Source organism: Ursus maritimus, unplaced genomic scaffold (assembly GCF_017311325.1).
Source record: "Ursus maritimus isolate PB19 unplaced genomic scaffold, ASM1731132v1 scaffold_24, whole genome shotgun sequence".
NCBI lineage: Eukaryota > Metazoa > Chordata > Mammalia > Carnivora > Ursidae > Ursus > Ursus maritimus.
The window spans coordinates 11,482,463-11,503,999 of record NW_024424897.1 but is presented as its reverse complement, the minus strand read 5'-3'; the positions used below and the strand labels follow the sequence as shown (position 1 = coordinate 11,503,999).

The 21,537-nt window shown below is 50.9% G+C and overlaps 1 protein-coding gene across 3 annotated transcripts in view; it reads right to left on the bottom strand.

Annotated features, from left to right (window-relative positions):
• Positions 1–18,424, bottom strand: part of FAM20A (FAM20A golgi associated secretory pathway pseudokinase) — a 45,921-nt gene extending 27,497 nt beyond the window's left edge. Inside the window, exon 1 of one of the 3 annotated variants that reach the window (XM_008693674.2) lies at positions 18,375–18,424. Coding sequence is in view for 1 of the 3 variants with exons in the window: in XM_040640331.1 (XP_040496265.1) it covers positions 16,910–17,301 (392 nt within the window). In the remaining 2 variants the exon portion in view is untranslated. Of the gene's footprint in view, positions 1–15,769; positions 16,058–16,909; positions 17,302–18,374 lie in introns of those variants that run through there. The other 2 variants (XM_040640331.1, XM_040640332.1) reach the window with 2 other exon arrangements.
• Between the last annotated feature and the right edge of the window lie 3,113 nt (positions 18,425–21,537).

Below are 21,537 nucleotides of genomic sequence, written 5' to 3'. Positions count from 1 at the left end.
ACTTAATGAAGGTTACAGCGTGATTCAGGGACCTGGTGTCAGGGATACGCCAAGATCCCAGCGCGTGGCCTTCCGAGGTCATCAGGGTCGGGAAAGAGAGGCCCTGGGGAGTTAACTACTGGCCAGGAAGGGACCACGTAGGCCACGTCCACTCTCCTAGCACTGGCTAGAACTGGTCATATGGCCCCGCCTGGCTGCCAGGGGCTGGGACACCAGGGGAACACATGGATTTTGAGGCCTCGCCCTCGTGGTATTTAGGTCACATCGGATGCATCTTTTTATTTAATGTTACTAACTTGCATTTGTGAAGAGCTTATTACCCATGTATTTTGGGGGTTCTTTGCGTATATTATCTTATTCTAGTTCCCCCAAACCCTGTGAATTTCCGAAGGAGGAATTTAAGGTCCACAAAGGGGCAGTAACAACGTGGTAAATGGAAAGGAGGAGGGAACAGCCAGGATGTCTGACCTGAGCCTGTTCTGCTCCTCCACAGAGATGGCAGAGAAAGGGATGCTTTGCCAAGGATTTATTTAGACTATTGGTGGGGCCTCCATAAAGGTCAGGGAGGGGGCGGTGAGAACGCTAACGTGCTTATCTGTTCGCTGTTGGGAGAGCAATGATGGTGTCAAGATTTTAGTGAGATTTTGCCGAATGGGCTGATTTCTCCACACAAACTCATTTATATCTGGTTGAAACACAATCACTTCCTCCTCTCCGAGCTGGTTTCATGCTGTGTTGCAACAGAGCACGTGTTTTCACGTGGGGCTAACTGGGTCTCAACCCCATCCTGACCTCCTGGGGTCACTGCTTTGGCTCAGCAGTTGAGTAAGACCTATCCGGTGTGACAGGGGCTTCTGAGCTGGACGGGACCCGGAGGAGAGGAGACCTGAATCAGAAGGGGCAGATCGGGGACCGTCCCAGATGCTGCGATTAAACCCAAGCCTGGAATCAGAATGTGGGGGAGAGATTCTGCCATCACTGATTTTCCCCCTGATTATAAAAGGAAAATTTTTGTGGTGTAAAACAAAACAAAAAAACAGGTCTACGGTGCATCACAATTGACGAGCTGAGCTATTTTTATAGCTTTTGGTGCTCACTGCCAACTTGCTCCCCGGGAAGACCACACGATCTGCGTGTCCGTAGCAGAGGGCCGGGAGCCTTCCCTCCTCGCCCAGTACCAGGCCACAATGCAAGGGGTCACTCTGAGAGCGCAGCCCCCAGGCCTCCTGCACTCGAATCTCATTTCAGCTATGCTGCCAGAACCCGATCTCAGATAGGAGGCAAAGTTAAAGTCAATGTCGAATTTCTGCCTTTGAAATCCAGTTTCTCGTGTTACCTAGGCTGCCTGGGCCTTTCTCCTCCACTGAAGATGGGTGTGATAATAGGACCTCTCTTGCGGGGCTGTTGGGAGGATTAGGCGAGATAGTTGGAGAAGGAGGCAGCACAGCGCCCCGCCCCCCACCCAGAGTAAGTGCTCCTTGGCGGGCAGCTACTGCCCCCGTCCTGACTCACCGGAGGCTCGGAGGCTCGGTTGCAAGGGAAAGGTCTGCAGTGAGCAGAGAGCAGCCTGTTTAACTGGCATAAGAAATGCTTTGTGAAAAGAAACGAGGAGAGAAGAAAAAATAAAAGTCATTCCTGGAATCTGCAGGATTCCTATCATTTCAGCTCAGGTCGCTGGGCAAACATTAACTGACCAGTTTTTACTCAGAAGCCTGCGTGTGGCGTGGGAAGCGATGTGATTGCGGAAGAGGTAGGTTAATTGCACCTTGACCCCGTGCCGTGTTCTGCCCGCCCGCAAGCGGAAATCGATGCATGTGTTTTCCGTCTCTGGAAGCACCAGATGTGGCTAAGGCAAGCCAGGGTGCTGGCCGGGCTGGAGGCGCTCACTGGTGCTTGTCCCTGGCAGTGGGAGCTGACCACTGCCTCATCAACCAAGAATCCCATGTAAATGGACAAGGCTGGACACGGACGGGTGGCAAGTGAGTCATAAGGAGCATAAAAGAATAAGCAAGCAGTGGTTCTACCCCCTCTTGGCGACTCAGTGCCGTATGGCCCAGGCACCCCACTCAGGGCGTTATATACGTGACCTCACGCTGCCCTCCTGATACCTCTCGGGGTGGGTCTTCCAGGCCACACTGCTGACCAGGCCACCGGGTCTGCAGAAGGTGAGCCTCGGGCCTCTCGGCGGCTCGTGGCAGAGCCAGGATTTCAACCCAGAACGGCCTGACCACAGAGCCTCTAAAGTACTCTTTTTCTCATTCATGTACCAAGCATGTATTAAGCACCTACTGTGTACAAGCCAGCCTTTTAGACACCGGCTTACGTTGCCAAAGAGGCAAGCAAGCCTCCATCCTTCCATTAGGCTCCTGGGGTTGCTGTGACAAATGACCACAGACTTGGTGGCTTTCCAGAAATGTAGTGCTCTCACAGTTCTGGAGTGTAGGAGTTTGACATCGAGGTGTCAGTAAGGCTGTGCTCCTTCTGGGGGGCCCCGGGGGAGAATCCATTCTTTGCTTCTTCCAGCTCCTTCCTGCCTGGTGGCCCCATCACCCAGCTCTCTGCTTTCTTGCTCACACTGTCTCCTCTTCTGTGTCGCATCTCCTTCTGTTTTTCCTAATAAGGACACTGTTTTAGGACTTTGGACCCACCCAGATTACCCAGGATGATCTCCTCATCTCAAGGTTCTTCACTTACTTACATCTACAAAGACTTTTTTCCTTTTCCAACTGAGATACCGGGGACAGATGGAGGGGATTAGGACGTGAATATATCCATGCCATTCAGTGCAAGACTCACTCGCTTGTGATCTAGTGAGGTTGTATGCTGAGCGTATCAATAAACAAGAAGGTGTTAAGTCCTGTTAAGAGTCCTGATGAAAATAAGGTGGGAACCGGCAAACGAGGAGGCCCTGAGACCCCTTTAGGTCACTGGAACAGGAAAGCCCCCTGTGGGTAGACAGCTTTGAAAGGAGACCCGAAGGGCAGGAAGGAGCCAGCTGGTTATCTGGGGCCCAACCTTCTGGCCCATCTGCTTGGTTTTTTATACTTCATGAGTAACTGATGTTTTTGGATAGGCTGGGCACAGCACCCCCGTCAGGAAAGCCAGGAAGAAGCATTTTCATTTATGCAGATAAAACGGTGTTCCTCTCACAGATTACAAGTAACCTTAACAGGTCACTAGCTCCGTTACTGCCAGAAAGAAGGGCTGTAGCACGATGGTCATAAATCCAAGCTCATCGTTTCGGGCTGACCTCCTCAGACCTTTTAATGGATTTACAGCTCATAGCGGAACAGAAAGCCACCTCATTTGGTTACATTTTGCAGTGAGTCTAACCCACGGGGGCCACTACTAAATTCTACTGCTCAAATTAAGCATTCAATGGTTGCTTTGTTGATGGTTTTTTTAATATTGACGGTGGACATTTGGTTATAATCTCCTTTAATATTTTCCCAGCCCCGAATTGCGCAGTCACATGCCATGGCATGTGGCTCGGCGGCATTGATTACCCTTTGGCCCATCTGTCATAGCAGATCCGAAAGGATTGTGTGAGGAGGATCCAGACTGCCCGTGGACCTTTGGCTCCTCGATGGACAGAGGTTGGTGGCTTTGAATTCACTCACCCATCCCATTGGACCACGACCTTCACATGGAACCTTCTGTTCTTACTTTCAAGTTTAACCCACTGCCAAGTCTCCTTCTCTGCCCCGATGATAACCCTGAGAAGCTGTACTCCAGGTGCTTGCAGGCATTTTATCCTAAATACAAGCCCTTCAGCATCGATCAGAAGCTCTGCTATGGGGCACCTGGGTGGCTCAGTCAGTGATGCATCTGCCTTCGGCTCAGGTCATGGTCCCTGGATCCTGGGATTGAGTCCCGCGTCGGGCTCCCTGCTCAGCGGGGAGTCTGCTTCTCCCTCTCCCTTTGCCTCTCCCCCTGCTTGTGCTCTCTCTTGCTCACTCTCTCAAATAAATGAGTAAAATATTAAAAAAAAAAAAGCAGCTCTGCCAAAAAAGTGAGATTGGTGGAGGCCTCCCAAAGCAGGTGCCTGCTACCCATTCTTCTGGAACCTCAATGCTGTCAATTTTCTCCTTAGATAGGACAAGTCAGCAGGCCTGTGTGCTTGGACTGGGCCATGTGGGGCCCGTGGGGACATGATTATATGGACTTGCTCTGGGACATAGGGCCGCTTATGCTGGGGAAGGCACTGAGTCACCAACGGGAAAGTCTTCCAAGGTGGAGGACCCTGGTCCTTATATCACATGGTGTCCTCTGAGGTATAGGATATGAGGGAGGAGGGGAACACGGAATTTCCAGGAATCCCTGTGCCCTTCCTGGGCCATAGGGTAGCTCTTGCCTTATAGACATGACTGGTGGTTCTCCTGAGCACAACTAACTCTGGGGTGGGCCAGTTTTCACAGAGGTGTTCTGAGAAGTTCTTCATTCTAGGCCCTGTGGGTCTTATTTTCCCTTTGACTTGTTTTTTGCAACTATTTTACATTTATTTTATAATGAGACATATCATAATTTTCTTTATGATATACCTAAAAGATTATCTACTAGATAATATTTTATTTAAAAAATTTTTTTTAACAATAAAACAATGATTGCTGATGGTGTTTGTATTCATAATGGGGCATGACTGCAGTGGGCTGCAGTGAGCTCTCCCAGACGATCTGCTGTCCATGACCTAATTCCTGGGACCTGTGAATGTGACCCTTTTTGGAAATAGAGTCTGTGCAGATGTAACAAAGTTAAGAATTTTTGAGATGGGCTGGTCTTGAATTTATCCACGTGCACCTCAAATCCAATGACCCGTGTCCTTACAGGAGAGAGACACAGGCGGTGAAGATCCAAGCACACGGAGACAGAAGAAGAGGAGGTGATGGGACCATGGAGGCAGGGTTGGGAGTGTCACGGCCACAAGTTGGAAGAGACAAAGAACTGGCTCTCCCCCAGAGCCTCTGGACAGAGCCCTGTGCCCCCTGCCAAGTGACACCTGGGTTTCAGAGTCAGCTTCCAGAGTTGCCGAAGAATAAATTTGTTACAGGAGTCCCAGGAAACAAATGCCCGGGGACTGAATTCCCTTCTCAGAGCTTGCTCAGGAAATGCCAACATCCAATTGCTTAGGGGTGTGACTTCGGCTTCCGAGAAGTGGGACGTCCCGGACGCAATGAGCGTCTTGTCAAGTGTCCTCTGCTGAGGGGTCCAGGCCACTGCGCAGCACAGTGTGTGGCATTAAAATTCGTCCTTGATGGTATATTTGATTTTCTGATAGCAAACTATCGTAGACGACCTCCGTTTCTATGACATTATAATGACACAAGGATTGTGATCGTAATAAGCATGGCGCACCCATTTCCCCTGTGTTGCTTTGACATCGTCAAGTTTCACTGAGGGAGTTTTTGTGCATTTCAATGGAGAGTCTCGGAGAGCCGTGGCCTCTGAGGGTCTCGGTACAAGACAGCACTGGCTCTTCCCAGGGGTCCTACACAGAGTCTGCTGCCCAAGGCCAATGCCAAGGATGCTGCTTTATCTCCAAACACGGATTGACTGGATGTCTTTCCACCGGGATACTTGGGTCAACCTCTTGCTGGCTTTTCTACGGTGAACTAATTATGACTGTTTTAAAGAGCTTCAGGAAACAGAAAGGACTCCACATATTCATGCCGCTAATCATACTAACAGTTATTATCATAAATGCCCTATAGATAAATGAACAGATAATGGTCTTTGGCAATTTGCTTATAAAATACAGCCTCTTAATACACCAGAGAAGTGAAAACAAATTTTCATCCTTGTTCTAAATATTATGTTGGTTCATAGGAAAGGAAGTGTTTAAAAATTTACAAAACAAGGGAAACCTGGGTGGCTCAGTCGGTGAAGCGTCTGCCTTCGGCTCGGGTCATGATCCCAGGGTCCTGGGATTGAGTCCCGTCTTGGGCTCCCTGCTCAGCGGGGAGTCTGCTTCTCCCTCTCCCTCTGCCTCTCCCTCTGCTTGTGCTCTCTCTTTCTCTCTCTCTCAGAAAGAAAATCTTTTTTAAAAATTTACAAAACACATTTTAAACACCTGGTGAGACAATGCTGTGTCCCGCACCCATTCAATCAGAGCATCTGTGGCCTTGGGGGAGATTAGGACCATCATGGGAGGGATGCAGGGAGACAAAGAGCCAGGTATCGGCTTCAGACCTCAAAAACGGTCTCCAGAACAAGGGGGAGCTTCAAGTCTATCCATAAACAAGAACAGTAGAAAGAGACTGAATGAAGAGCGAAACAAACACTTGGCCCTAAGGGGGGATTGAGGCTGGCTTGTCTGGGAGTGAGGGAGTTTTCAAGGGCTTGAAAAGGGAGGCCCAGAGGCTTCATGAAGCTGGAAGAACCACAGTGGGAGGTGGGGACAATTTCGGAGATGACTTTGCCCGTGCCCCAGGAGCTGAGGCGGAGCCAGGCCCAAGCCAGCAGATTACCCATAACTCCTCCCCATCAGTTAGCCTCTGTATTAGTCTGCTCAGGCTGCTGTAACAAGTTACCACAGACGGGTGGGGCTCATGGTCTGAAGGCTAGAAGTTCAAGACCAAGGTGTCAGCAGACTTGGTTTCTCCCAAGGCCAACCTCCATGGCTTGAGGGTGGCCGCCTTCTCCCTGTATCCTCACACAGCCTTCTCTCCGTGCATAGGTATCCCTGGTGTCTCTCCCTCTTCTTTCAAGGACACCAGTCACGGTAGATTAAGGCCGCACCCTTGTGACCTCATCTAACCTTAATCTTAATTATCCAGTCTCCAAAAACAGTCACATTCTGAAGCGTACTGCAGATTAGAACTTGAATGTGTGACTTTTGCAGGAACACGACTCAGTCCCTCACAGCTTCATTCCATTTTTGAAGGGTTATATAGTTAGACTTCTTTCTCACTGACAGCCACCTGCTCCCTGCCTGACAACTCACCAGCAAAGGGGAACTCCTCTGAGCCTTTCTCAGGGGAACAGTACTAGTTATTAGGCCACCTCCTCTCCCACGGCCAGGAGACCTGCATCTTCCCACATGGCCTTTGATCTGTCTTGGCCAATAGCATGTAGCACAAGGAACACTTAGCAGGCTCTGGCCAGGACCTCCAGGGCGGTGCACACGACTCCTCTCCCTTGGTAAGCTGCTACCACCACCTGATGAAGCCTGGATTAGCTGATGGGGCGATGACAGGCCATGGAGAGCCACGATCATCCTCTCAGCCAAGGTCCCAGACAGGGGACCCCATGGGAGAGGGCAAATGCAAGATCGGTACAGCATATGCAGCGGCGGACCACAGATGTCTCAGTGAGCCCAGCAGAGGCCAGAGGAACGCTCAGCTGAGCTCAGCCCAAACTGCTGACTTGCAGAATCATGAGCTAATAAATGGCTCTTGTTTGTGGGTTTGGTTTTTTTTTTTAATGGTTCTTGTTTTAAGTCAGTACATTTTGGGATGATTTGTTGTGCAGCAAAAGCAATCGTATACAAGCCCTAAAAGGTAATCTCTTATGCTCAAGTCCCCAGAAGCACCGGCAAAGCCATGGTGGGGGGCATGGTCATTAGCAAGTGCCCTGCTCTCGCTACTGATAACAGCTGGGGGGGGGGGACAGGGGGCTTCGGTTCTAGGCACATCAATTTGAGAGAAAAGAAGAAAAGACGTTTACTCTATTTCCTCATATTCCAAATCAGTGGTTTTCAAAATTTTTCTAGACATGGAACCTCCCTTACAAAAGAAATCTTACACAGTATTGCCAATGTATAAAATAACAACATTTATAATTTGTCATTATAAATCTAATTTATAGGGTAACTATGTAAACTTATTTTTAAAACTAATCAATAAGAATGAGAGTGATAACAGGATTAAGAACTCAAGCATTCAAACTTGGGGGTAATGGAAGATGGAAATAGTCTTATTTCAGTCCCTGATTAATTTCCACACATTGCTGTTGGTACCAGAGTACAAAAAATCCTGATACACACACATCAGTAGTCGGGATGGGAGACAGTTTTTAACAGCTTACCTTGCAATCTCAGAATACTCCTCAATTAAACGAAGACAGGAGGAGAAGCCATCTGTCCTCATAAATTACCTGCCACAGGCTCAAGGTGCTGTCATGTTCATAACACAATCAGTGTGAGTTTTCTCATCTTAAGATCATCTTAAAGTANNNTCTTTCAAGATGAAAATTAATCATTTGCAGAACCTGAGAAGCGCCTCCCAAAACCCTCGAAATTCATGGAGCGCCCTTGGAAAATGACTGCTCCATATTTTTGCTCTGATAGACTTTGAAGACGAAATCTTGGTCAAAGACGTGCCATGCTTGGAAAACAGAGCAGCAAGGAGCCTTCAGGGACCACAATACACCCTCTTCGTTTCCAAAGGCAGGTAGCCCTGAAGAAGGTAAGCAATTTCTTCAGGATTGGAAGACAGGCATCTTGCCTCCACGTGGAATCTTCTTCCAGGAGACAGAGACATCAGCCCATGAATGAGTTCGGTCCACATCGGTTTCTTCTTTGGGCTCCCATGAAGGGAGTAAGGTTGATAGAAGCCCAAATACATAAAGATGGCCTAGCTTCTTGGGAGGATTTTAATGGTTGGTATAAAATGTCTACACATGTTAGGAATTTCTTATGAATGAATTTGGTTTTATTTTTAATTTTTAAAAAAGATTTATTTATTTGAGACAGAGAGAGAGCAGAGCGTGAAAGAGCACACACAGGAGAGGGTGGGGGTGATGAGCAGAGGGAGAGGGAGAAGCAGACTCCCTGCTGAGCAGGGAGCCAGAGGTGGGGCTCAATCCCAGGACCCCGAGATCATGCCCTGAGCCAAAGGCAGAGGCTTGACCCACTAAGCCACCCAGGCACCCCTGCATTTGGTTTTAAAAAGCCTTAATTAAAACTCCAAAACAGTGTCTACAGGAGTCAGAAAGTGCCCTGCGCTTAAGCTGAGAAACTTTCCAGCATCACTGGTCAGGGCAGTTCCTCCAGGACCCCTGCCGTCTGTCCACCCAGTGTCACTTTGGGGGGCTACTCTTGCCCACACTGAGCCACCTGGCCAAAAGGAGAGTTTCCAATGGCTCCGCCTCCCTGACGTCAGGGATTGGCTGAGGGGTGGGCAGCCGCCTCAAAGGTGGGCCAATCATAGCCCTCTACAACCCGGCTGTTTTCTCAGACCGGGCCAATCAGCATTTCTGCTCAGAATCTTTTTTTTTTGGAAATCGGAGATACCCTTTTCTCTCTGGTCCTGCACAGGAAGCTGCAGGAGGGGATTAAAACTAGGGCGACAGAAAGGACAGCTGCCCTTGCTGAGTTTCCGTTACTGGAGTCTCTACATTTCCTTTTCTGGCTTGCATTCCTTTGAGTTGGGTCTCTGTCACTTGAAACCAAAATATACTTTTCAAAAATAATAAACTATTTCTTAGGGAAACAAGCATATGCACAGAATGCAAATTTGACATAAAATTTAAGGGAAACACAGACCTCATCACTTGAACCCAGTGGGGTCCAAAAACCCCATTAAAAATCGCAATGGAACAGTGGTTAATAAGGGGCTTGATTTGATCGTGGAGCTGTGGCTGGTCTTTTCTCTAGCGTCTCTCACTGCTCAGAGGGGCGCAGAATGCATGAAAAGCAGCTACTCGTTGTGCATCATTCTTAACTCAGAGCGAAAAACACGCGCCGAGCTGTTAAGTGCAGATAAATACACTTTTCCTACAGAATTTGCAACTATTAAGCCACGGAAGAAAATGAGTCAGAAGTAGAAAACTCCCATATGAAATGATGAAATGGAGACCCCGTGGGACACTTGAATTGGCCAGGAGAGACCATTTGTCCCTGCTTCTAGACTCCATTTCCGTCAGCGTCATCAGACATCCTTCCCTCGGACCCACCGAGCTTGCCCAGATACTGACAGCACGTTTGCCATCTGAGTGCTGTGCTTGGCTTCCCAGGGCCAGACTGCGCTGATTTTCTTCTGCCAGCAAAGATCTTCTCTAACCAGGCAACCTCTTCCAAGTTTTCTAAAATTCCACCTCTTCCCGGGCCAGCTTTTTTTAATAGCCCAGCTTCTCAGTCCATGGGCCCCTGTGCCAACGCTCCTTGAGTTTCTCTTTTACTCTCCGTATTTTGCTGAATTTTATTACAGGTTCTTGGCTGATCCTCCCCTATTCTCTATTCCCTGCGGCTTCCCAAATGGAACTAGGGGATCCAATAAATTAGACCTTTTTCTGACTCTTAACTTTGCCTCTTGCCCCAGCCAAATTCTACTGGCCGCCCCCAGTGCTTGGCCTCCGTAAGTCCTGGATGCCAGTGTCTCCACGGCTCTCAAACTCAAGTCTGTCCTGATTTCACATTTCAACCATAGGATATTCTGCCAAGTGACAGGGCACAAAAAAAGGGAAGCCTTTTTTGTTGTTGTTATTTTCTCCTCGCTGTGGTTTTCATTAGGCATAGATATGTGTGTGCGGGTAACGACAGGTTCACACATGCTTCTCCGCCTAGTAAGTTCTGTTCCACTCAAGTGGCAGCTGTTAGGAATGGTATCCCCGCTCGGCTCTCGGCCACATGCAAGCCGGCTTCAGCGGAACCCACAGGCTCTTGTCAGCTGCCCGCTTAATGAATAATCACAAGAAAAACACAGGTCAGCAACCGCCAAGGGGCAGCGCCCGGACTGCTTTGGCTAAGTCAGGGTCTCTGTGCTTCCCATGTGCTTTCATGCAAGACTTCTTGGCTGCTCTTCCTCAGAAAGTACAGGAAGCTGAGGAAATTCCCTCTTCCTGGCACCTGACACCTTCTCGACTTTCCTTCAGGGCTTTTTTTTTTTTTTAATTGACTTTATTTAGGCTCTTGCAATAAAGAGAACACCCACCCCAGATCCAAATTTTAGAATGTCTCAGTAGGGTGGTTTTGTCTTAGACCTTTACAGGGAGGGGTAGGAAGTTATAGGTGGGGTGATTTTACTGTCCGCATTGTTTTAGTTTGAGGCTTTTTTTCCCATAGGACATAACAGGCCATTTACTAACAGCCCCCAAATCCTGATGTTGTCTGTTCCCAATTATTTGCTCCACGGATATTTACCCCATGGGAAACCATGAAACAGATGTATTAGCGAGACCACGTGCAAGCTGGGGGCTTTTCGGGCCCGGAGCAAGTGGCTATTCCTTCTCACAGGAAGCTCCAGACAGCTGCCATGAAGCTAGAGGGGGCCCAGTCATAAAAAACAATATGGCGTCATATGGAGAGGCTGTGTAGGGTCAGGGAGGGACCAGAGTGGGTGGAGGGAGTCAGAAAAGCCTTTCCAGAAGAGGGAAAGTGGGGGCCTGTGCACATCAAAGGATGTGCGGCGGCGGAGCTGATGGTTAGGACACGCATTCTGGAACCAGACCCTCTGGGTCCAAAGCGTGCCTGTGGTTTGCTGGCTGCCTGACTGTGGAAGGCAAGTTACGCAACCTTCTCGTCCCTGGTTTCTTCTATGAAACGAAACAAACAGCGGTATTGTATTCGTTTGCTATGGCTGTGTAACAACCTACCACACACCTCGTGGCTTAAAGTCACACCCGTCTGCTAGCTCACGGAGTTAGAGGTCGGAAGTCCGGTACAGGGGTAGCTGTGTTCTCCGCGCAGGCTTTGCAAGGCGGATGGTCAGCTGTCGACAGCGTTGAGTTCCCGTCCAGAGACTTTGGGGAAAAATCTGCTTCTGAGCTCATTCTTGCGGTTGGCAGAATTCATTTCCTTGTGGCTGTGGGACTGATGTCCCTGTTTCCTTGCTGGCCATCCCCAAGGGCCAATCTTAACTCCTAAGTGTCCCTTGCCATGTGGTCCCCTCTATCTTCAAGTCGGCCATGGTCCATCAGATCCGTATCATACTTTGAACCTCTGACTTCCTTTTTCTCCATCAGCTGGAGAAAACCCCCTGCTTTTTTCTCTTTTTTAAAGATTTATCGATTTATTTGAGAGAGAGTGTGTGTGTGCACCAGTGAAGGGAGGGGCAGAGGGACAGGGAGAGAGAGAATCCTCAGGCAGACTCCCTGCTGAGCACGGAGCCCTGTGCGGGGCTGGATCCCAGGACCCTGAGATCATGACCTGAGTCGAACACTTGACAGACTGAGCCACTCAGGTACCCCCAAACTCCCTCCTTTTAAAGGGCTCCTGTGATTAGGTCAGGCACACCTGGATAATCTCTCTATCTCAAGGTCAACTATCCGGGACCTTAATTACATCTGTAAAACCCCTTTACAGCAGTTCCTAGATTAGCATTTGGTTGAATAATGAGGAGAAAGTGTGTGTACACCAGGGCTGGGAATCTGACGGGGCCATCTTGGAATTCTGTGCACCGCATAACCTACTTCTAAGGAAACTGTAAAGCCAAGTTAGCAAGTTTGTGTGAAGTTCCGGGGCCAGATCCAGCATGTTTCAGGTAAGGGGTTTGCATGTCAATAATTAGCCAGTTGAGTTCCCAGGACTGATGAGAACTTCACACGGTGAAAGGAGAGTGTTGGGGGTTGGGAACAAGGGAACAGCTGACAACACCCTCCCGGGTTGGGCCGAGGGACTTCATTTTGATGTAGTTGGAGACAGGAAGTGTCTGTCCTCCTAGGAGGAACACCACTGAGATCCTCCCTGATTTGTCTTTGCTGCAGTAATGACAATAAAGACCGGGCTCTGGAATGAGGGAGAAGGGACTGACAATGGCCTCTGGATTAGCCCTCTCAGAAGCCATCTGTTTGGAGTTTGTGGCTCCAAGAAGAGTGGAGAGGTCTCCTCCAGCTACAAGCCCAGGGACGCAGAAACCGCTAAAATAATAGCTCTTCCCAAATCAGGCAAGCAAAGCTCTAATTGGAAAAGAGAAATGGAAGTCAGGATCCCCACTCCCTCTGCTAACCACACACAGGTCCGGTAGAGGTCCATTTGCAGACCAAAGGAGGCCATTTCCTTTCTTAGCCTGGCATCACTGGCGGGAGAATCAGACCAGGCGCCAAGGCACTGGTGACTCTGGGAGAAAGGCAAATGGCCCCCGTCCAGAAGGAAGAATCTAGACGTTTATCTGCTTTGCGAGTTGAACTGCCTGCTCCCGATGAGTCTACGCTCCACGCGGTCTGGGGCCGGCACGAGACCAGCAGGAAAGAGACAACGAGGGGCAGGTGAGGGGAGAGACAGAAGGGGTGAGAATAAGAGATTGTATTTTCATTCCACAGAGGCCATGGTGAGAAGAAGCTTTGCCTTCAAAACCTCCTCGAGCAGACAGTTCTCACTGCCAGCTGACTTTTTCATCTCTCCTGGCTCCTTCTCCCCTCCCCTCCCCTCCCCCCCAACCCCCCCCAAACCCCAAATCTGCCTCGGCGGCTGGATCTCCTCAAAGCTTCCCCGGAAAAATTTGAGCCAATTTACTCCCCTTAAACAACTGTCATTTTTGAAAAGCTGCCCAGCCTCTTTGCTGCGATTTTCAAAGGGAAACTCGGGGCTAGGCTTGCTTTTTGGTGACAGCGAGTAGGTAGGAGGAGAGGGAAAGACAGGTGCTTCCTGTCTTTGGGCTGGTGGGAAAAACACAGATACACACATCGAAGCTTCTGAGAAATGCTGACGCTGTAATTGTAGGAAAATACAACCTTCCCGATACCTGAGGGAACGTCCAGGAAGAAAAGCGGAGAGTAGAACACTTGTACTGGTGTGGTAGCTGCCGGAGTTTCAACACCGGGGGCGGGGGGAGGGATGACCCTGTTTGACCTTGCCTGTCAAGACCAAGGAGCCAACCGAAGATATGGGGGCAAAGGGCGAGGCCAAGCTGGCCACTTCTGACATGTCAAAGGACAGATGTTGTCTGGCTTGGGCAGCCTGTGGGCAGAGAAGAAACCCAGCCCACAAGCCCAAGAAGCTGAGCCTCTAGGAGGCAGAGGACAGCAACAAGGTGAGCGGTCACCTGTGCTCTAGGTAAGCCCCGCCTTCCTTCCGTTATTACTTTGAAAGGAAAAGGCTTCGTCTGGCTGGTTGGTTTCTGGCCTGAAGTCGTGCAGACGACGCTCCCCTTGCTCCTTGTGCTCTCTCTGCTTTTCACTATTCAAGACAGGTGCCAAATGTGTCATCGTGCCTGATGGAGCCTGGCGTTGGCTCGCTCGCTGTGATCAGCGACCAACGACCTGACAGAAACACTTTCCCTGATTGCATTTTTGACTTGGATTGTGCCACACTTAGTTGGGTTTTGAGGGAGGAAGGAGAGGACAGGAGGGAAAAACAGCGGGTTGGGGAAGTTTGCCGAACTCCCAAGTGTCAGATGCCTGCGGAATCTACACGATAGAGCTTTTGCATTTCAACTTCACCAAATATTGACATCCAGTTAACAAACAGTCATTGAAAACCTGAAATGTTCAAAATGACGTATTTGCTCCATCTTCCACTGAAATCAAAAAGGAATGTGCTGGGGGAAAAACAGGTCATTACCTACCTTTTATTGGTAATGAGCTCATGTTGTAGAAAGATACCTTCCAATTTCATACCATTACTTATTAGCGTGGTGGTTTAAAAAAAAAAAAATTACCCAGACGAATGGTCTCCTCCGGGCAAGGAGTGAAGAATGCTGATTTGGCTTATCTCACTACCTGAAACTCTCCTGGTGTGGCGGATGGCTTGCTGCTACAATCATTTTGGATAGCACTTAATGTTAGGTAATTATTGGCACGGTGGCATCCATAAAGGTCTATAAATCTCCAGTTTTTAAATATTGGCTGGGTTGTGGTTGCAAACAAGGAGGACTTGTCCGTGCAAGAGATACACAATCAGGAAGGTCATTCGCTCTTTCTTCCTTTGCTGCCTGTTCTAGTTATTTGTCTGCACAGAACTCTGGAGGCTTCCTTGGCCCAGCGTAGCCATAGAAGCCCATAGTGGAAGGCGCGTGGGCTTCATCGATACTTCCACGTGCTTCATATTGGCCAGGGTACTCTCTCCCTTCAGCTCATGAGTGACTGTCTCTGACAACAGAACTCTGAGCGCGATTCAAATTCACACTGGCCAATGCGTGTCCCACGTTCCATTTCTAACCTTGACATAAGTAATAGTGCATATGCTTACGTGTGTCATACCACTGACGTTTACCATACAGGTTGGGTGAAGGTAGGTGTTCTCTGCGTCTGAGGTCAAGTTTCAACCCTCGAGAGTGCAGCTTCCCCTCCTGTTACAGCCCACAAACCACCCTTGAAGGGGAAGATAAATACCACAACTGTCACACTCAACAAACCACACGAAACGACCCTGTTAGCTCCGAATCCAGCAAGGTCAGCAGCCCCCATGGGTCGATCCTCTGTTAAATGACTTAGAATCATTTCTGGTCAGGAAGTCTGTTTTGGTGACACACGATGGTGTAGAAATCAAGCTCAAAATCAATTGTGGGATACGCTGTTGAGAAAGATTTTTGCTTTGCTGCCAAAATAGTCCCCTGGTCTTTCCTTCAAGATCCAGAGGAACATAACGAAGTCCAAGTGCACAGAAATGTGACTACGTGATGCTGGGTCTGCCTGTACAAAAGCAAGAGACTCTGCCCACGGTCCCCTCATTCTCGAATCTTCGACAGGTGTGTCGACAATTCTCTAAGGGCAAAATTCCCTAGTCCCTGGATCCCGACACCCACGTTACCGATGAAATCAAGGTAATGTTGAAGAGGACAGTGTCTGAGAAGCAACCTCAAACTGCCTTTTTATTACACACAATGAGCAATGAAACGGAGAACCGCCTCCTTTCTGATAGAAAGTTATCAGCCACAAAGCTGTCCTCCAAACTCACCACAGGGATTTCAGCCAATAGCTCTCCATTTCGTCCCTTTTTGCTTCCTGAAAGTCCTCCCTCCTGCAAGCCACAGCCGGTCTCCGCACTACAGAAAAATGAGCGACCGGCTAAATTGGGCTCGCACGGAGCTTGCACCCAGAGTTACGGTCTACCCATCCTCCGGAGGGACTGTAAAACCCTCCGATGACATCTCATTTTGAAATCTCTGGTATTAAGAAAAAGTACTGGGTGTGGTGCGAAATGAACTCTGGGCGTGAGTGATTTTAGGCAAGTCTGTACTTTAAGACCGAGTTCTAGCTCACGTCAAGGTCTTCTGTCATTAGCCGGGATCTCAGGATTGACTATTCCTCCCTCTAAACCACCCCCCTTCCCACCCTTTTACAAATACATCTTCTTAATTGAATCCTAAGTAGGTTTGGGGGTTTTTCCCCCCTCTACATTTTGCTTTGAATTTTTAAAAACTCCCAGGTAGATTTTTTTTTATCTCCTCTGTGAAAGCATCCAGCCTCAGATACAAGCCAGCCCAAATTACCACAATGCTCAAACCGCCTTCAAGTCAGAGCACTGGCCAAAGGCACAAGCCACGTTAAACAGAACAGGTCGGTGACCAGGTCAGGGAACTAACCGTTTACTCTCTGCCCCAGCTGACCTCTTGTGATCTCTGACCTGGGCAGAGGAGTAAGTTAAGAGAATGAGCTGGGTTTTCAGGGAATAGCATTGCTTTCTGGAAGGCACCCAGGTCTACAGCTAAGGGCGGAATTCGAACCAGCTCCGGAGTTGCTGAATGTGGGAACCTATTCTGGAACACCCAAGTCCAGCAGCGGCTTCCCATATCAGGACAGGGAGAACGAGGGGGACAGTGGCTCAGGGAACAGAAGTGGGGCTAAGGAGTGAACAAGGAGCTCAAGAGGAGAGGCCGAGAGCATTTCCTCGCTGTGCTGCTGCACAGAAACTTTTTCTCCCACTGAGATGCACTCGGGGCTGAACTCCGCCGTCCGCAACAGCTGCTGGGGTCCGGGCAGGGAACACCCGCCGCGCCCGGGCCGAGCTGGAGCGCAGGGCAAAGCCGCCGGCGGCCGGGCGGAGGCTGGGGCGGGGCAGCGCGCGCGGTGGGCGCCGGGCGCCCGGGGTCCTCACCTGTTCCAGCGGGCCACCTTCCTCCGGTAGTACCGCAGCGCCTCCTGGCTGGCCAGGAGCGAGTCCTCGGGCCCGAGGAGCGGCGGCTCCTCCGGGACGCGGTACAGCGGGTGGGCGAAGAGGGCCTGCAGCTTGGAGCCGCGGCCGCCGTGCCGCTCGGTCCCGGGCCCGGCTCGGGAAAAGTTGCGCGCGGCCGCGCGGGGGGCCGGGGAGGCGGCGGCGGAGTCCCGGGCCGCGGACGAGGCGCGGCGGGCGCACGGGCAGCCCCGCGGGTGCTCCCGGGGCCGCAGCTGGCGCCGCACCTGGGGCCAGAGGTGGAAGTAGAGGTCGGCGGAGAGCAGCGCGCCCAGCAGCAGCAGGGTCAGCAGGCGGTCCCGGCGCAGCCCGGGCATGGCCCCGCCGGGGCGCGCGGGCGTCTCCGGGGACCCGGGCGGGCGCTGGGCGCCAAGGACCGGCCGGGGTCGACGGGGCCGGGGGTGCTCACCACGCGGGAGCGCCCCCCTTTGAGGGGTGTCGCCCCTGAACTTGGGGACCCGCGGTGCGGGGGCTCGCGGTGCTGGCGGGAGTCCCTACTCCGCGCGGAGTGGAGACCAGGGGATGGTGCCTCCGGGCCCAGGTCTCCGGCACCTTCTCTCTCCGAGCCTCCCGCCCGGGAGCCCGCGGCAGGGAAGGGCCGGGGGGGGGGGGCGCGGGTGCCTGCTGCCCCCCGCGGGCGGACGGGCGGCTAGGCCGGGGGGCGACGGCGAGCGGGAGCGCGGGGAGCGCGGGGAGCGGGCGGCGGCGCTCGCCTCCGGGCGGAGGAAGGCGGCTGCGGCGCCTGGGGCGTCTCTCCAGAGGATGCTGTCGCTGGGCTGCTGCGGCGACTGTTCCCGCGGCTCCTTCTGCGGGTGGCGGGGACGCCCGTGCCCCCGGCTGCTCGGGGCGAGCTCGTCTGCGCGCCCGACTCCCAGAGGCAGAGGTGACGCCGGGCCTCCCCCGCCTGGCCCAGCGCCCGCCCCTCCGCCCACTCGCAGCTGGCACCTGCCTCTGGCGCAAGCTCGCCAGCCAACTCCCGGTGCCTCGGCCGGCTCTGCCCTTGCACCGTGTCACCCAGCCCGCTTCGAGCGCCCATCCCCCTCGCCCCAGGCCTCCCACTTGCCCTGCTCGGGGGCTCAGCCCCGGCACTTTCGGGTACTCAGGGTGTGTGTGTGTGTGTGTGTGTGTGTGTGTATGTATGTGCAACCTTTTGTTTTCATTTTCCTTTTTTAGAGAGAAGAAAATCCCCCGAAAGTCTTTTGTAAGATTTGTCGGGTGTGATTGTGTGTGTGTGTGTGTGTTGTCTTTCCCCTCTTCCTAGCTTCCCCCAGGGCACACACTAGGTCCCCAACAACGTCATGCCGCGTGCCTGGCACCTCTTAGGCACTCAGGAAACACCCACTTAAGGCATAAAAAAGTTTGTCCTTTAAAAATAAGTCACCAATTTTACCTAGAATCTTGGCGATTTCCTGTTTGGATGGAGTTTGCTTCCAACTGTGCCTGCCCTTTACAAAGAGGAAATTTCTCCGGCACTCAAGGAGGGAGGGGCCTCCCTCTGACCCCACTCTGAACTTTTGCATTTAGCTCGGTGTGAAAGTAGTCCGCCCAAATGAATCACTGGAGGACACATGTTGGACTTTCTGCTGATAGCTTGTGAAGTAATTTATACTCCCCCACCTCATTTCCCTTTTGAGGAAGAAGGAGGGGGGGCGGCAGGCGGGGCTTGAACTCCTGCCTCCTCTATTTAATGGGGGAGGGGGAGATCGAAGAGCAAGTCTGACCAGGGAGGCAGTCCCACTGTGCTGAATGTTCAAGAAAATGCATCTTTGCCATGTGCTGCCTTCCCAGAAGGTGAAGCTTCCCACTTGGGTTAATCCTACTCTTTAACCTCCTCCTTCCCTTGCTGGGGTCAGGAATCCTCAGACACACTTTGGCTTCTGGGTTTAGATCAGAATTCTTTCCCCTGTGGTTCAGTGGAAGATTCTTGTACTCTTTGCGGTCTCATCTGTTAACTGGAGATAGTAATAGGACCTACCCCCTAAGGTTATTGTGTGCTTGGAACTGCCCCCAGCATGTGATGAATAGGTATGATATATGTGTTTGCTAGAAATATTATGACTTCTCCTTTCCTGTAGCACACTGGGTTAAGTTAGATACTGTTTATGAGCGGGACAAGAGTGATAAAGTATGGGAAAGGAGGACGTTGGACAGGGACCACTTTCAGGAGCACATCATGGCCTAAAAGCTCAGTCCAGGTGAGAAACCCCACGATGATGCTGTTGCCACCTGCTTCCCTCTGCTGGGTGTGGTGGTGGGCTCTTGTCTGTCTTGTTGAATGATCGCCTTCTTTTTATCTAGAATCAACTTTTAACTGGTCCCCAGTTTCTGAGAAATGTTGCAACTCCTGATGCGTCTGATTAGGCATCATGGCCAGGGGGTGAAGAAGTCAGGCACTGACCGGGGCCACATCTGCACGCTGTGGCAAGCTGGCGTGGGCTGGCCAAGGACATGGGCATGAAGCCATCCCCATCCTACGACTCCAGTTCTCCCCTACTGATGGATGGGGTCCTGCCCCCTAGTAGACTCTGTTGTCTGGCCTCAGCTCAGGGAACACTATTTCTAACTTGATTAGAGATTATCTAAGCACGTTTCCCCTACCCCGTGAAGGTCAAGGGCAAACTGCACGTGGAAGTCAGATGTTAAGTGCGAATGAGGTTGGGGTGGGAGACGGGAAATCCTCGGGGCAGGATTGGCCAGCCTCTTCCCTCTCTTGGAAATGGCCTTGCCCTTCTGCTCCTGCTCTGACTCTCCCCCTCTTGGCCCCTGGCTTCCCCTTCAATCCACATCCAAGTTATCCCCAACCGCTGTTTACCAGAGCCTGACATTCTGTGTCAAGCCTCCCATTGTAACTCCATCCTCATCTTTCCGTGTCCACGGGTCTTGAAGGCAGTCAGGGTCTCCTCATATCTTGCTTAGACTCTTGCTAATAGTCCCCTAACTGGTCCCTCAGCTTCAATATGGCCCATTGCAGTGCCCACCTGCGTGATGATAGAATCAAAACTTTTGCCAGAGCGAGCTTTCTAGCATGCAGATACAAACACGATGTCCTCCTGTTGAAAAGCCCGCGTGGCTTCTCGTTGCGTCTGGATCAGGCTACTCACTGGGACGTGGCTCTTCATCGTTTGGCTTCCGTCTCCCCTTCCTGCTTCATCTCTCAGCTCTCCTACGCCCTTCAGGTTTCACCCCAGAATACTTTCTGCAGTTCCCGAAGTGCTTCATGCTCTGGTAGACATGCCTTTATTCAAAAGCTCTTTTGCATTTCCCCACCTGGAGAGTGTCTATTGTCTGCCCAAGCTTTGGCCACTTGTCCTCCTTTCTCTGATGCTTTTCCTCATGCCTATTAAGCTCAGCGCTGTGTGCTTTCCTGTACCCCTGGCAACTCTTTGCATACACTCCGATTAAAGCATTGGCCAGGTTGTGTTCAGCTGTTTGTATGTGTTAGAGGTTGAATTATACCCTCCGCCCCACCCCTACCAATTTATATGTTGAAATCCTAACCTTAATACCTCAGAATGTGATCTTATGTGGAAATAGGGTCATTGCAGATGTAATTGATTAAGAAGAGTTCATGTCAGAACAGAGTGGTCCCTTAACCCAATAAAACTGGAGTCCTTATAAAGAAGGGAAATTTGGACCCAGAGCTATGCACACCGGGGAATCTCCATGTGGAGATGAGGACAGAGATCAGGATCATGCTTCTAGAAGCCACGGATCGCTGGAGATGGCCAGCAAACCACCAGAAACTAGGTAAGAGGCAAGCAGCTGATTCACTCTCATGGTCCTTGGGAGAGACGATCCCTGTCGACATCTTAATCTCAGACCTGTGACCTCCAGAACCAGAGACAATACACTTCTGTTGTTTTTGTTTGTTTGTTTTGTTTTTAAAGATTTTATTTATTCGACAGAGAGAGAGACAGCCAGGGAGAGAGGGAACACAAGCAGGGGGAGTGGGAGAGGAAGAAGCAGGCTCATAGCGGAAGAGCCTGATGTGAGGCTCGATCCCATAACGCCAGGATCACACCCTGAGCTGAGGGCAGACGCTTAACCGCTGTGCCACCCAGGCGCCCCAATAAACTTCTGTTTTTTAAGCGCCCAATTTGTGGTCCTTTGTGACAGGATCCCTAGACACCAACATAGTCCCTATGTCTGCCTTCCTCACTCAAGTGCGGACGGAGAATGTTACTTATCTCTGGGCCCGAAGCTCTGAGGACAGGACCCATCACCTGCAGGAGAAGTTGGCGCTCAGTGAATGAAGGGAAATCTTTGAGGGCAGGGATCTCAGGCTGTCTCTGCAACTGTAGGGTATCACATAGGGCCTGGTACATGGGAGGGGCTTCACTATGGGTGACAATAAAATGACATCATTTTAGGCTCTGTAGGAGACATAGGAGAAGTATCAGACATGGTTCCTGCCTTCAAGCATCTTTTATGATTCTTAGAGAAAAGAGATCTGTCTGTACCTACGAAACAATTGAGAAAAAATCTGAGGCATTATGCTGGCCAGATTAGGGAGTCCATGCCCCTGCATGCATTAAAGGAGCCAATGCAAAGGG